This window comes from Pagrus major, chromosome 5, assembly GCF_040436345.1.
Source record: "Pagrus major chromosome 5, Pma_NU_1.0".
Taxonomy (NCBI): domain Eukaryota; kingdom Metazoa; phylum Chordata; class Actinopteri; order Spariformes; family Sparidae; genus Pagrus; species Pagrus major.
Window position 1 is genome coordinate 19517353 of NC_133219.1, and position 17219 is coordinate 19534571.

General features: G+C 40.3%; 1 protein-coding gene across 2 annotated transcripts in view; it reads left to right on the forward strand.

The window, feature by feature from the left end:
- susd2 (sushi domain containing 2) overlaps positions 1-17219 on the forward strand; it is a 40853-nt gene that overhangs the window by 12783 nt on the left and 10851 nt on the right. Inside the window, exons 13-14 of one of the 2 annotated variants that reach the window (XM_073467150.1) lie at positions 8158-8254; positions 13620-14400. In XM_073467150.1, the coding sequence (XP_073323251.1) occupies positions 8158-8254; positions 13620-13671 (149 nt within the window). In that variant the 3' untranslated portion in view covers positions 13672-14400. Of the gene's footprint in view, positions 1-8157; positions 8255-13619; positions 14401-17219 lie in introns of those variants that run through there. The other variant, XM_073467149.1, reaches the window with a different exon arrangement.

A 17219-nucleotide genomic window follows, 5' to 3' on the forward strand; every position in this document is an offset into this window, starting at 1 on the left:
TGCTAGTTCAGTTTTACATCAAACACACTGCAGAGAGTTATTGTGTTTTTTGTTTCACGTTCTGTCGTTTTCTCAGACTGCTCCTCCCCCTTCGCTATTTTCTCTCTCTTTTCCTCCTTTTTGCATTCTGCGCCGTCAAATCACATCTTATATGTCCACAGCACTTTAATATATTGTAATACATCCATACCACAGCATAAGAGTGCATCAGTGATAATTATCAACACAGTGCGCTGTATATCAGTATAAGGATTAAACAAAGCTTTAATTCAAAGAATTTATAAGTGATTTTTGGTGATCTAGTTACTTGAGGAATCATTTAAACCCTGCCTGGAGCTCATTAAAAAAAACTCTTGTTGCTGGTACACATGAGATTTGGCATGCGAGTTTTGAGGGTAAGTTGCAGGATTGCAGTCATGAGCTGTGTTTTCGGAAATCAGACCCAGAGGACAACTCTGAAAAACTTTTATATGGTCATTGATGATCGAAATAAACGCATTCTTCAACACAAACAGGAAGAGATCTGAAACAGTTCCTTCTGGCAGTGACAATATCACATGACAATGACATAAAAGAACAGAAAATAATGATAATTAATAATAATAATAGTTATTAATTATTTCAGAATCTCTGCAAGTTGAGTTTCAAACCGCACTACATAGAAAACTTATGGCTGCTGTTTCTGTCATGCTGTGAGAAGCATTTATTACCGTTTTATTCGCTTGTGAAAAAGTTTGGAATTATCGCTCTAGAAAGTCACCACATAAATAAAGTAATTTACTTACTTATTACCAACTAACTCCTCACATGTTTTATATTCAGTGTGACTGGCAGCGTCCTCCAATGAAAACTGAGAGGGACATTGGGAATCCTCTTCTTCTCATCCAGTCTCTTTGAAAGCAGAGATTCAATCGGCTTGGCTCTCTGTTGCTCATGCAGACCATTAGCTACAAAGCTATAAACTTCTGATCCTGGATTGTTTAGCTTTCTGTTTGTAAATTGGAAGCATCTGGGTCTCTCTATTGGTTTTATTTAGCACCCCAACTCTGAACTCTCAAAGAGCATTGGTGTAGTCACTAGCTGTCACCATCAGGTGGCAGTATTTCCCACTAAATTCCTAGTGACAGAGCAGGTTAATGCCTTCCTTTGTGCTAATGTGTAGTAGAAGCAGGCTGGGTTTCAGAAAACTTTGAAAAATAACTGTTGACAACACAGCAATTATTAATCTGTACTGCCGTGACAGCAAGGTTGGATAAGAATAAAAGCCAATGTTTAAAGAATTTCAAAGGTTTTGGCTTCATCGATCTATCAGCTAAGTAAAATGAGAGGAAGCAGGAACACAAAGCAACTTGGCTTGTGATCCACCTCCACTTCATCCCTTCGTGGCTTCACCCCAGTCCTCCATCCTTTCCTTGTTAGAGCTGCAAACAGAGACTTCCTCTTGATAGTAATCGGGGATGAATAGACTTCATATGTCAGATTTGGAGGCTCATGTAACAAACGGCTGGGTCACAGCTGGACTCCTTCATTAGGCAAACATATAAGTTTCATAACTTGGTTATCCAGTGCAGAGCAGTTAACAAATGTTTCTTATTACGCTTTATTTGTTAAACATACTACCATACGCCTCCTAATTTCAAACAAAAAGCCCTACCTGCTGATCTTTTTTCTATGCATTACTGCAGCGACTAATCAGACATAAAGTTGAGAAAGTATCTCTCCTAGTCAGTATGCAAGTGCCGCAAGAACAGTTTCTTCCCGACTGCAGCTGGCCTTGTCAAGTTCCAGGACCCCCCCTGACTCTTACCTTTCCCCCATTAGACACTACACGTTACATAACATAGAGGTCCGACATGTGAGGTGACTTAGACTTAGACTTCATTATCCTAAGGGGAAATTCTTTTTCACAGCACGGAATGTCAGACAGACAGTACATACAACAGACAGTATGCATATATAAAACACACCGTAAAAACACAAGGGAACCAAACAGCAATTATAAACCACACTTGGGTCAGTTCATCGAGGCCTGTTATTTAGTGCAGTTATAGCTGAGGGGATCAGGCTGTTCCCAAAGCGAGCCCTTCTGCACCGCAGTGCTCTGCACCTCCGCCATGAATGCAGCGGGGTAAAGGTGTGGAGACATTTACATACATCTTGGGCATTATTATCTCTGTACATAGCAAATTACCTTTATACGTCATACTGTCAACTTTTGCACATATGTTGGTCAATATTTTGCGTATTCTTGCACAAAACTGCTGAGCTCTTTCGTCTTCACAAAAAATAGATATTTTTGATTTATTTTAGATTTTTATTTCTATTTTTTATAGATGTTTCATGACTTTTGCAGTTTTTGCTTTTCCTCTTCTTTATTTTTATTGTTATGCAGGAAAATAACATACAATACAATTCCTTCTATGTAAAAATCTACTTGGCAATTACCTGATTCTGATTCTGGGTGTGTCTGGAGATAAATATAGTCTCACTGGCACATACACACACATTCACATGCATGTGTAGATAAACATGATCTTACAGCTTGAGGTAGAGCTTCACTTGCACACATACATGTTGACAACACACATACATACACACACACACACACACACAAAGCTGGGCCTTTCTAGCTATGTGACAATGATCACACTTGCTCCAACATTCTCATTACAAAAATCAGAGCTAACAACTGTCAACATGACCTGGGGTGCTCAGTGGCAGGTGTTGCATGAGCTGTTACCTACGCCATTCAAATGTGACCTCTAGCCATGTAAACAACACTAAATACAGACCGAGCAGGAGACGCCCTGACGGATCTCGCCTCCTCCACTTATATGAATCATTGCAGAATGATGTGTAGGCTGAACAATCAGAGGACTGTAGTTGATGAAAACGGCGTGCCGCTGAACAACAAAAGCCACTGCATCAAGTTTGACTTCTTCTCTGAGTCACTTAAATGAACTGCTGTTGAATTGGCCTCTGTCAGGAAAGGTGACTCTAAGTCACTTCCATCAAAAGTATATCTCTTTTTGAATATCTCCCATCACTTTAATCCCCACCTCTTTGAGATGGATTATAACCTGCTGCAGTACTTGTTAATATGTGTTTTTTTCTCAATTTAGACTTTAGACAGGGGTGTGATGTATTGTGATGATCAGTGTTAATATGACGGGAGTGTTGGAGAGGTGGGGTTTGGATAGAAAGAGCTTGGAGTGTTTTTGATCTACAAACAGGGCCAAAGGAAACTTGAGAACTAGAAGGTGATGGAGTTTTGCTAGCTTGGCTGCGCCTTGTCACGGTCTTCTGCAAAACAATAGCCCTGGTTGAGTATCAGATGCATACCAATAACCGGATCTCCCCACCTTGATGCTATTGTAATATTAATAGAGTTCCTTGTGCGGAGGAGAGGAAAGTGATTAAAGGAAAGGTGACAGCTGCCGGAGAGGGATAGAGCGATTTTCACAGGAAAAGGTGACGTGGGTTGCAAGACAAAGCCTCACTCAATTTACAGTCAGTGGTTCTCTTATTGGATTCCTCGGAGATAGAGCAGTGGAGAGCCAGGAGAGAGACACAAGTGGTTGGTAAATGCAGGTTGTGTTTAAGAAGCAGTTGTTGAAATGCCAAACAAGAGCTGCTCAAGACTTTTAGACCAGTCACGTTGCTCACACATCACTGTGGGCCATTTCTGTCAATGTACAAAGGTCTCTGCAGGGGAAGGTCCACTAAACAGGGTTTCTCACCTCTCTGTTGTGCTTTAATGACCACTTCCTGTCGCTTTCCTCATTTCCTATTCTTTCTGTCATTATGAGTTGCCTCTCACTCTGATGACATGGAAGTGCTTGCTTGCGCGTCTCAAAGTTAAGTCAAGTTGTTGAAAGTTGAGGGTGATGAGAACTCTCTGTTGTTTTGCGACCAGTTTGCTTATGTCTCTGTAGCTAGCTAGCTAACGTAACATTGTTAGTGCTGATTTGTGCACGACAGCCCTGTAATTTTTGATTTATTTCAGTGTTGCATTTCCTCCCTTTGATGCCATATGACGGCCGAATTTTAACTGGGTATTGCTCCTCTAATATTAATGCAGACTGGCAGGGTGGGAGCACAGATTGCTAATGTTATCCTGTAAGGCACAGCTAGTGTCCAGCTAATGAAGCTGTGTGCTTTTTTATTTGATGACTTGATTGATAGCATGAAGCTGGGAACGAATTGTCCATGCTTTTATATCTCCTTCAGACAAATGGCAAGTGGCTTTGTGATAATACCAGGATTGCCACAGTAACAGAAATGAAATCACCACAGAAGACAATATATTGGAAATGTCTCACGTCTGTTTATAGAAACACCATCAACGTCAACTGATGATGTATGAGGGTCTTGAAGGGTTGTCCCATTTCATAGGGGGAGATTTCAACCACTACCAGCTGTAACTCTGTTCTGAGGGGCACTCGAGAACAAGAGGTGGAGGTAAAAATTTGGAAATATGATTGAGCCAAGGCCTAAACATCGACGATTTCACGATGCTTGTATCTTGTGTCTTGTATGAAATATATCCACTTTTTTATAACCATTAGTTTTAAGTAACATCTAGTTTAAAATCAAAAGCAATTCAAAATTTGGAACATCAGAGGTGTGGAGCAGATCTGATAGAATCATGGCGGTATGTCAAACTAAAAATGTTGGGAACCACTGATACTGAGCATTGATTTCTTAAAAGGCCTGCACACTGCACCTTTAATTGACTAGACTCATGTTCATGAGGGAAGGAACTGGAAAATCAAATGACAGAACATGTAATTAAAAACATATTTTATGACTCGTTTGATGATGACATAAATTGTTTTTACAGATACACACACACACACACACACACACACACACACACACACACACACACACACACACACATACCTGGCCTCAGGGTCCAGACCACATAAAGGATAGCTGTTGAAGCTGAGTCTAATTTCTTTCGACACATTTATCTTCCAGATAAAGGAAGCTGCTGCTGCTGCTACTGCTGCTGCTGTGTAGACTTTATGTTCATAAACTCCTCCATAAGTGTCTGGGCGTGAGTCTCTGACAATGGATGGAATCTAAAAGCAGGTTTGGAGACGAGAAATGTTTTCGTTGGCTACAACCTGGCTTTGTGTTTTTTGAGTGTGTTTACGTAACCGAGTCCTGTTAAGTTTGTACATGGAACATTTGATGTCTGAAGTTCGCTGGTTTGACACATGGTCCAAATTCCAAGAATACTTTCACCCATCACATGAAGTCAGACAGGGTGAGATACATGCATCAGATGAAGACGATTGCTTGGTACAGAGACACATGCTCTTACCAGGGTGAACAAAATCAACAGAATTATTTTAAGATGATATCAGCTCTGTCAGAAAGAATCTCATCTCTATCTTAAGAAATGCTTTGTGTGATAAGAGTGTAGCTCAGGGGTGTATGGCCGTGGTGGGGTTATGAAAACAGACTTGGATTTCTGATTGGTATCATCTGTTTGCAATTTCTTTTGGAGATAAACACTGGAAAAGAGACTGAACGATGATGAGCTCAGCTATTTTAATACTCTAAGTTCTTAAGTGCAAATTGTAGGAAATGCATGTAGAATATTACCATTTTTATCTCTCTGCAGATGATACAGACAGTTGATATACATAGCCATCTTTGAGATGTACACAAAACACCTTTTTCTCTTTTCTATCACTTTTAACTTGTTCAGTCCAACCCCATGATGTCCGTCAAGTATTAGTCCCCTGTCGCTCCCCAAAGAGTTACTATTTGATCAATGCAGAGGGGGTTCAGTGGAATAATGAGATGGCTTTGGGGTTTTGCCCGCAAAAAACAGAAAAGGTGAATGTTAACACTGATTGACTGCCAGTCCTCCGCACACTCCCAGTACAATTATATTCTGGGCAGCTTGTCGCACTGATGCCGAAGGCGTCGGTATGCAGCGGTTTGACGCCAGTGCTCCTTCATCCAAAGCCTGACTGTGTGTAGCGAAACTGATTGGTTTAGAAACTTCAGGGAATATTTGTACACGTGGGTGTGTATTTCACTGTGCTTCTTCATGCATGTGTGTGTTTGTTTTTGATGTTCCGAGACTGATGACATTTAAAAGGAGCAGCACCTGCAGTGCCTACCTGACAAACACCTACCATACTTGACATATGTTTGTGTATTCATCCGTAAGAGGACGATGAAACTTTGATGATTATCTTCCTCGGAACGTCGGTATGCTTGTCAGCCTCAAAAGAAATAACTCCTGGCTCAGTATACTGTATGAATAGTCAAATAGATTGGAAAATGGTTCACTGAACTTGCCAAGGCCCCGAGAAAAGTTTCAGTTGTTCAGATTTGATCACAATATTACCTAAGCGAGTGCAAACAATGTGAAGTCAACTTCTGGGAAAATTTGGAAAATGGAAGCTGTGTCAGTCCATCCACTATTGTGCTGATGATCTGTGTTTGGAGCCAATTTATCTTTTTTGTATTGTTTGATCGCCTTGGTAATCATAAATACTGATTCAGACATTTGCTGATATACTGGCAGAACACAATGGGCTTTTGTTGGATGGCCAAGCTTGACCTGCGTCTAAAATCTACTCTCAGAACATTTTCTCTATATTTATGTAAAATAGACTCATAGGCCAATCACAGCTTCACTGAACAGGAAATGTTATGGTTATTTAATGTAGAACTGGGCGATATGGATTATAGTCACATTACATTTTATTTTATTTATAGCGATATGGATATACTGTTGCAGAACATTATCTGGAAAAATTAATTATGGATGAAATAAATGCCCAGGAATGTAATGTTTTTGCCAAATAAGCAAAATAAATATCTGACCAATGAAAGTACTGAACACATTGTTGCAGAAATCATTCAGTTCAATCATAAAGCCAGATATGTTAAAGGGAGAGCTACCTTGGCACTAGCCTGGTTCCTGACCTCTTGATCGCTTCACACATCTCAGATTTGGTCAGCGTTTCAAATAGTTTGCATACATTTACATACTGTAAAGGTGTATGTAGCATTTTGTTCATCATCCAATGTTGGTGAAAATGGAATGGGTAAAGTTGGCTAACTATGTAACAAATGGGTGAGGATAAAAAAAAAGATGCTGTAACAGATTATGTGTGGTTATTGGTCACTTAACACGACTGACAGGAAACTGGTGTGGCCCTAGCAAGTTTCAGCTTGAGTTGTACAGCAACTTAAAGGTCCAGTGTGTAGGATTAAGAGGTAGAAATGGAATTTAATGTGTTTTCATTGGTGTATAATCACCTGAAACAAACAATTTTTGTATTATTTTTATATTTTTATATATTATATCTAAAGAGGGAGCAGGTCCTCTTCCACAGTGTTTTCTATATTTTGCTGCCATGTTTCTACAGTAGCCCAGAGCGGACAAATCACACACTGACCCGAGAGAGAACCTTTCTGATCTTTAGCAGCCATTTTAAGGTAGGGTGAGACATAGGGGCTGTGTCTCAATTCAGGGGCTGCATCCTTCAAGGATGCGGCCTTTGCGGCCCACGAAGGCCGGGTCCTTCGGAGAGACCTTCGAAGACCTCGTCCACCGTTGTTAAATGGGACGGTCTAGCCTTCGGAGCATTTCCGGGTTGTGTCACCAGATGTTCCCGCCCCGAATTGGGACACAGCCAGGGTGTTCAAGTGGTTGTAATCTGCAGCCTTACTGCTAGATGTCACTAAATCCTACACACTGAACCTTTAATAATAAATCCAGCTTAATTGGTATGAGAAATAACAGTGGTCTAGCAAGTTTTTTTGTTCCTTAATCCTTTATTTACCCAGATAAAACAGTTTGAACATGCTTATCAACCACACCCAGCTATACATGCTCAAACTGTTACACCCATCCTTACCCAGGAGCTTCAACCATGGCCCTCTACTGTTGGCTACTGAGCAATTGATGTCTTACTCAAAATAACTGTGACTGTTGATTGATCTTTCCTCTCAAGTTTTTTTCCTCCTGCTTTTTCTTCTAACATCAATGCTTCCCCGTTTGCCTTATGGCTTTGTATTGATCCAAACATTAAAAACTGTGGATGGATGGATGGATGGATTATTAAGGGGAATCGATGGCTGATAGCAGTGACTAATTCTGTGTTGGTACGATTTTCACAGATGACATCGTGGGGTTTGTGCTTGGCGCTGCTGGTTCCCTCTCTGCACTGGTCACAATGGGTGTAATGATCAATCTGCACAACAGGAAACAAGAAAGGTGGGTTCACACATGATTTACCTCAAAGAAAAATCGATTCCTCTGTTCCACTGGTGCTACAAAATGTGATATAGCAAACAAAAAATATAAAAAAAGCAAATATTAAATCACTGTTTGCAGCAGTTTATGTTGTCTTTTACACTTGATTGCTGCTGCAGATTTATAGTTAGTTTTTATTAACCATCCGACACCGTAAATATAATTTTACCACCTACGATTTAATATTGTTTTACATACCCCAAAAGCTCTTTTAGGCTGAATTGTTTTTCAAGTTCTTGTGAAGCTGAGGGTTTGATGTAGGTGTCCAACTAGCCATGTTCCCCAACAGATTGGTGGTATCATAGTTGTGATACTGTTTCAGGTGATATTATAGCCACACAAAACTGTTAATATTGTACTATTTCACTGCATCTCATTGTAGGATTAAAGTTATAATCCTTAACATTTCAGTTCGGGTTGATGTGGCATCTAATGTGGTGTAATACTACAAACCCCAGAGCCATGGAGGAAGCAATCTCTCCTTGAGCAGCTACTTTGTTGGGAGTACAACAGAGGACCAACTGGTGTATCTGTTTACAGCACAGCCAAACAAACTTATGTTGTTTTCACAGAGAAGACAGTCAATAATCGCTCTGTTGCCATCATGCCACGTGCCACTGTGATCTGATTTCATGCAGCTCTAAGAACTCGTTGTGGCTGGTCTTTCTTGTTGAAGATGACAGTTGTGTTGTTTTGCAGAAATGCATTTTTGATGAAAGAAAACATTTAGTGCATACATTGTTTTAAAGATGCACAGATTTTCAGTTCCAATCGAAATCCCAATACCCAAGGTTGAGTATCTGCCAATACACATACAACTCCCCCCCCTCAAAATGTTGGCTTTACACACACTACAAGTTTCTGTCTTGGTTTTCTGTAGTTCAAGACTGAAATATCTCCAAACTAGAGGCATTTTGTGTTAGCAAACTGTTCAGGATGAGGTTCAGGTTGCTTTATTTGTACCCGTTGGTAGATTTGGTTGCAGTAGCAGAAGATAAGCATCCTTCTTTACACACACTTTACAAACAACACGACAATAAACAAACATGATAAAACATGATAAAACTACTCAAGGCTCAACTAATCAGGACTAAAGAAAGAAACTACAATAAAAAAACACCAAATGAAATAAATAACCACTTCATAGCATCTGTAGTATGACTTATTCATGAGTGATGGCTGCTAGAACAAAGCTATTTATGTACTGCTTTGTTCTTCACCTTGGGCGTTAAAAGCTCCGTTATTGTATATATTGGGTTTGCATTAATAGTACAACCAGCTACAATATAAGATGACAGTAAGCGATGTGAGGCTGATTTCAGTAGAGAGACAATTACAATTATTTTATATATATGGAGTGTTACTTGTGAATTCCTTATATGTGAGTGTGTGTGAAGGAAATATAAATACTGCAGGAATGCAGACTTTGCAACTAACAAGGAAAGCTACAATACAGACAGGTTATTACAGAAGGTAAATGCGATAAATGGCTTTTACAAAAAAAATGCCATATGCAATATATATGTATAAAAATGGGGTTTGAATTTATGAATATCTTAAGCATTATAACACTAAAATGAAATTAAAACTGATCTTAGAATCAAACTGAAAACCTCTGGCTAGCTCCCTCTCTCAAGAAAGCATCTCCACTGGTCAAACACTGACTTATGACACCAATACTGGCTTGTTTTTGATTGGTAGGCCTCCAGCCAATATAGCCGCCCATATATATTTTCTTCTGTCTTTGTATAGATAGATTATATGTTGGAAACAGGAGGCACTTATCTTTTGAAAATCGGTACATAGCTAGAGGTCTTCTTCCCCTCCCATTTCCTCCCAATAGACAAAACCTTTTTGCCTCGCCAACAAAGCCACATAACACAAAGGCAATGAATCCCACCTGCCTGTTTGATATCCAACATGTCCCAGCCTCCTAACTGTTACTCATAAATTTTCTTTCTGATCTGATCAAACCAAATAAACTCATATACCCTGTGGGATCATACTTATGACTGCAGTCCAGAAAAACGAGAGGCTAACAACAGCGCTAGCTCCTGGGCGTATAGACGCAAATTAAAGGCTTGTTTTATGGGCTCACAGACTTCATTCGGGCTTTCCCCCACCATAACTCCAGTAGGGGAAGAAAAAAGATGGATGTCAGGAGTCAAGAGCCACCTCCCACTCCCAGCAGCACTCAGGGCAGGTGGGCCATGAAACTGCTATGTTGTGAGGGCAAGGAGCGAGCACACCTGCCCTCTCTTAAAGCCTTGATCATGTGAGGCCAGGTGTAAAAAGAGATGAAGGGTGTCAAAAGGTCTGCAGATTTGAGGGAGGTGATCTCACACACACACACACGATATGCTGGTACAGATGTTAATGTAGGAGACACACACACACACACACACACACACACAGCCAGGAAACATACTGCGCACACAGTAGCCTAAAAGTGTAAAGAGAAATCTTATACATTCCTTGAGTGTGAGTGGTCACACTGACATGCATATACACACGCGTACACACTCCCCTACCAACAAGTGCGGACACATTGATTGCTCTCAACATCAGAAGCATGGCAGGATGGAAGTAGCGGGGGACTTACTGTATTTCATATCATGTCTGGGATGCATGTCTGGCGGAAAGAAGCAGTGATACTACACAACACCGTGTGTGTGTATGTGTGTGTGACAGGTAGATAGTGAAGGCCTCCTGCGCCTCAGTTCCCTGTGTCTCAGACTCAGACTTGCATGGGTACTTTCCACATCTAGGGTTACTCAGCAGGTTTCAACAGGTCTGCTGGCAGCTCACCACAGGAGTAAGAAAGTCATTACACCATAAGATGTGAGTCAGTTTGTGTGTGTGTGTGTGTGTGTGTGTGTGTGTGTGTGTGTGTGTGTGCTTACCATCATGTCTACTCCACTTCTGCTATATGACATCAAAAAAGGTAGAGCGGGGCTTTGTCTGAACCTGGCAAGGGGTTCAAAATGGATGGAAGGAGTGGGAAAGGGAGCAGTTTTAGCAAAGTGGGGTAAACTGTCTCAACATCTAATGTCAGGAAATTCTAGTAACGTCTCTCACTTGTGTATCTGAAAAGAAATCTGATGGGACTCCTCAAAAACAATTCAGAATTAGAAAAATATCATCAGCGAGTCAATAAGTGTTGAAGGATTAGTGCTGAGATTGGGAAGTCCTTTTGCCAACAACTCAACTCATTGTTTGTGATCTCCCTTTTTAGCATTAAAGCTCAGTGTTTTTAGACGTTCACTTCGCATTTTCTCTTCAATTATTGAAGTCACCCAGTCCATGTCATTGAATTTCATGAAAAAAATGTGTGAAAACTTATATTAAATTCATGGGAGCTTGCAAAATCCTATAGCTGCACTCAAAATACTTTTTAAATGTAATGATTTTTCTCATTTTTGTATGTGAATTTGTCACACCAATTGCCTATTTTTCACTGGATTGAGTTGAAATTGTTCCTGAACATCCAAGAAACCAAAAGGACACTTGGCAACATGTATTCATTTAAATGGATGTTGCATAATGACAACAGTAATCAAATTAAAAACAATAAAGCTTTCTTTTTCAAGTAAATTCAAGTCCATGACATGAACTGGGAAAAGTTCTGAATGGTAGTTGAGCTGATAAGGAATGATCCACAGCTAAAAGCCCTATTTGGAAGTGATTGCAAGTACCAGTAATGCTTTAGCTGTAATTTGGATGTTGATTAGGCTGCTTTTATAGTGAAAATTGGACTGATCTACAATAAACAAAAGAATACAAAGTGTCTCTCTGGGCTGGTTTTAGATCATTTAGGAGAGGTGTGTTTGCAGATGAACAGTAGGTTGGTAATTATAGGACTCCGGACAGGATTAAAATCAGTGACCAGCACAGTAATATTTAAATCACCCCACCTCCCTTTGAGAAATAGATGGGGATTAAAGGATAACTTTGCCTTTTTTCAAGTCTGCCTTGAAACAAGACTGAAGTATAATTTCCACAGTCGTTTTTCTGTGTAAAAATGTCTTCTAAAGTTCAGCTGAAGCTTCCCTGCTGAGCTACAGCGGAGGGATAGTATTGTTCACAAACAAGGAACTTCACTTCAACCCCATTCAGAGAAGAGAAACAATTAAAACAACCGAGAACTCCTTTAATGTACACACTGCACAGATACAGCAAGACATTTGTAATGAGATACAGACTGAGAAGAGTGCAGTGCAGTAGATGTTTTACTCAAACAGCCATTGAGCAGATACCTACAGCAACACGTCTCTTTGTGGTCGTCGCTTAATCAAGTTCAAAGAATGATCCTCCTGAGCTTGTTAATCTTCACCCTAAAGTAATGGTTATTAATGTCAGAAAACAACTAAAAAGTTACTAGTTCAGATACCATGGGATGGCTTACATTTGCCCTTCAACATTTATGTCCCTGTTTTGCAAGTGTCCCTAATGAGTGACTAAGTTTTATATGCACTGTTAATAAAACACTATTAATAAGAGCAATAAAGCGCTGTTATTAAGAACCGAGCAGAAAACGATCCCTGCCCTGATGCAAGGTCACCAGACAATTTTCCTGCGGTCAGTTTTGATTAAACAAGTGCTCCCCATTACTTCACTTGTTCAACTCCCATGGAGCAGCGGGGTCTGGATGTTTATTTCCCCCAAATAACTTCACAAGGTGAGGATGAGCATCTTCAAAATGAGGACAATAGACGACCAAGTATCATAGCAGTTTGTGAAGTAACAACAAAATTTAATCTATAAGATTCATGTACATATGCACATATTGTCTATTTTTTTTTCTCTTGACAATTGATTGGATTTGAAATGTAAAATTCATGTCCATGTACACGAATCCTAAAGATTAAATTGCATCAGTATTTCACAGATTTTTGATATAATTAAAATTACGATCTTTCCCTACGTAAGTCTGAGTCCGTTTCACTAACTGAAAATATCTTTTCCTATCCTCAACCAAAGTGTTTTGTGGCCTAAACCTAACCACAAATGGGATACAAAGCCAGGATTCTGGTGTGACAGTTCTGGACTTAATATGCAACTTCAGCACAGTCCATAAATGTTGACTTTATTTTTAGTCAAAGACATGTCGTGCTGGCACAAAAGATAGTAATGCTGAGAGTCATGAAAACAATTAAAATATTGTGTCCATGTAACCCGAATACTGTAGATTATGTTTCATGTCTATTTCATTTGAGAGTTGGTGTAAAAACAAATGTATGTTATTGTTATTAATTGGTTGCTTTTTCATGTTAATGCTTAAATTCTAAAGTCGTCTCAGTGACTCTTGTTTCATTTGTATTTTCAGAGAGAAAAAAGAGAAACTGGACCAGACGGTCACCCAAGAACAAACTTGCTAAACCATCAAAGTCCTGTTGGATTATGGACCACTCCGAAACTGAAAACTATGTGGCCTATGTCAACAAATGTGTTTAGAGCTGAGCATTTGGAAATCACATAGTTGTGTTGTTCATTAAGACGATGGTCTTCTCTTGACCTGTTGACCTTATCAGAAAAACCTCAGGCGCAAGTCAGGCTTTCAGCGTGTTGTTTGGCCTGGTGTTTTTCCTCTTGTTTAGTTTGGAGAACCTCCAGGTCCTGGTAAATGGTGCATGGGGTGAGGATTGAGGGTATTGAAGTTAAGGAAAAATGCCATGATTGTTTTTATATTCCCGTTTTGCTTGACTGGACGTCCGATCTTCGCCAGAGAGAAAATTGTATAAATACTACACAGAGATATCATCATTACAGTCAACACTCCCTTCTCCTGTTCAGTTTAAAATAGGACCAGATGTGTTCATGCTCATGTCAAATGTGAAGCGAACCTGATCATTTTTTGGTTGAAAGACTTTGAACTCATATGCAGCCTTTGTGTGGGCTCCCAGCCTTCAGTCAAATGAAGGGTTTTGCTGAGTGACTGAGCCAGAAGAATCCACAAATGTAACACGACGTTCACCTTTTTGCACTATATCAACACTTGCTTTCTGAGTTTTCTTTGCACTGTTACAAAATCTGTAATTGAAGGCACTAGTTGATTGGATGTATCTGTAAAAATTTTAAATAAAAATCACATTTTATCTTTTTTAAAACTGGTTGTTGATCTGGTGATGTCTTCTGTGTGTGTGTGTGTCTGTGTGCTAAGGAATAATAATAATAAAAATCATCCTCAGGCCAGCAGGCAAACATCGTCTGGCACAGCCACATGCCGGACAGACTGTCATCTCATGTTACCCAGCGGTCTTCTCCTCTACTTTGAACCTGTCTCGCTTCTCCTTTTCCAAAACAAAGCCCTTGGGGGTAAAAGGAAACAGAGTGACAGAGTCCTGTGTGGCTGATTCCTGGGAGTGATAGGTGGGGGTCCAGCTGTGGAAGAAGAAGGGTTCTTGTTGGAGCTAATTGAAATAACCTGGTCTGCTTGACGTAGAAGGCTTTGAAGTTTTCTGCTGTTTCCTAACCAGCAGTTGTGCAGTGCTCTATCCATTACCGGCTCCTGCACACGCTGACTTGTTGCTGCTCCGTCACGCCTCGGGGACTCTTGGGACCCTATTGTTTTTCACATAATAACACATTCATGCCCTTTACGAGCATAAATAAGTACACATGAGCCCACGTCACATGTGGTGCTACCTGGTAATGAAACAGGTTCTGATACCCTCACAAAGGAGAAGTAAGCCTCCCTGTGCAACGCTGTCTGAGGTCTTTCCACAGAATCGGCTCGGATTTGACTCACTCACTGTATAATCTCCTAACTGAGTGCAAATTTCCCCGCTTTCATGTGTCAGTCAGTGCTTACAAGAGAGGCAATGGAGCAAGCTGCTGCGTCTGTTTGCAGAGTCAGATGCTGATTAATTGCGTATGGATGAAAGTGGAGGGTTTTTATCTCCATGGGGGCCTGTTGTAACCTTGAATGTTTACGCTCGCTTATCATCCCAACAACCCGGCGTAATTAGTTCAATCTATTTCAAACACAACTAAATGCTAATGCGTTCTGTGGAAGCCTGTTGCTTTCACGTGGGACTTTTCCCATTTCTCAGATCTGCTCTACATCCCCGGATTATGAAGAAAGGCTTCTGAAGTGGCTTTTGGATGAGGCTTTTGTTTTGGGGGTGGTTTTTTTTGTTTCATGTCAACTTCAGCTTTGCAGGTGTGCTTTGTCCCTTACCTCCTAATACCTCACGGCTGAGCAGCACCTTCTGATGTTAACTCCTAATTTTAAGGCGTAGGTTGAAATAAAGATGGATTTCAGGATTAAGGTGTTTGCCCAAACACAGAGTTTTGTGTTTGAGTTTGTCGCTGGCAACGGGAACACTTAATGTTGGGGAGAAGATTTTAGCAAAGTCAGCTAATCCTAAGGTAGATAAAAAACAAGCTTTGCTTTTTTTTTTGCTTCTAGTTTTCTTATACTTTGTTTCTTAATTCTCTTTTCCCAATACGGGACAATTGTAAAAACCAATTGAAAAGAAATATTTCACAGGTAAGGTAGGTCAAAATCCCCCAAATCTCTTGCACATACTGTATCAATGCACTGCATAAATACACACGTAAATACATTCATATATATGCAATCATTGCGCCAACACAAAGGAAAACAGAAAAAATATAGATATTTATCTTACATTGTAAAGCAACACTATGTAACTTTTTAACCATAAAATAACAGCTTCAGAATCACTTTGATGGTACAGTGTCTTGTAATAGGGTGAATGGTGTCTCTTGTTTCTGCACTGTGTAGCTTCAGTGAGAGGATTACACAAAAACTATAGAAGAGATTTCCACAAAACTTGGATCGAGGACGGGTCTCGGTGCAGAATAGACCCTGCTAGCATTCGGCGTGGATCCGGATCAAGAGGCGGATCTAGGATTTTTTTCCCACTTACTTTCACACTGCCAGATCGGGTGTTTTTCGACATATTTGTTAATTTTTCGGGGAATAACAAAATAATAGATCTTAATAAAACATATATGGCATATTTAGATTGTTGGTATCTATGAGAACACAATGGGACTGTTGGACCTTGGTGGAGGTATGTTCTCTACTGAGTGCCATTCTAGTTTATTAATTGACTCAGATCTTAAAGCAGTGTTACCAATCTTTTTTTTTTATATAGAGGGCAAGTGTTAGCACACTAAGCATGCAGAACTCACGCTGAAGTCCACTGTACAACCCAAAATTGAACCTCACTTTCAGTGAGGACTCAAACACAAACTGCTCCTGACATTACCACTCAGTATAACTTTATCACTCTCGGGCCAGCTACTAGTGTTCCACCTTCTCAGTTATCAACATCACAGGCTGAGCTTCATCCCCTGAGGCAATGTAATCCACTCAGCGGCCGTTAGGACCCAGGGCTCGTTTTTCATTGGAGTCAGTTCTTTTTATACTGGAGCACGTCATTCTCCCAGGCCACAGAAAAGGCAGATACCTCACTTTACTACACCACAGATGAGCGTAGCAGAGCAAAACAGACCCGGCATGCCCAATCCACCCTTACAGATGTTCGTCCTAGACCATGCCCAACACAGGAAGCCATTAAAGAGCGAATCAATCAGTCGGCACTGTGGAAACCGAGGGGGACAAACCTCCATGGAAAGCTTGTGGAGGGGCACATTGCCAGGGGAGTGAGATACACTACGCAGCTTGTACCAAATATAAATTCATTGCAGACTCTTGGAAACTTGTGTTTTCATAAACACGAGAACTGGGTGGAAGCGATTTCCCGATTTGGAGTGATTCAAATGCAAAGCAGTGGAGGGCACTGACAAAAGACTAGTGACAGGAGAAAATAAATAAAGAATTGTTAGCGTTCGCCTCTTATTTGCCTAGAGGGGAAATATTTTCAAAGCTCATTCTCATCCTGAGGAAATCATTTTAGTGGTGATAATCCTCAAACAACATTCCCCTCTGATT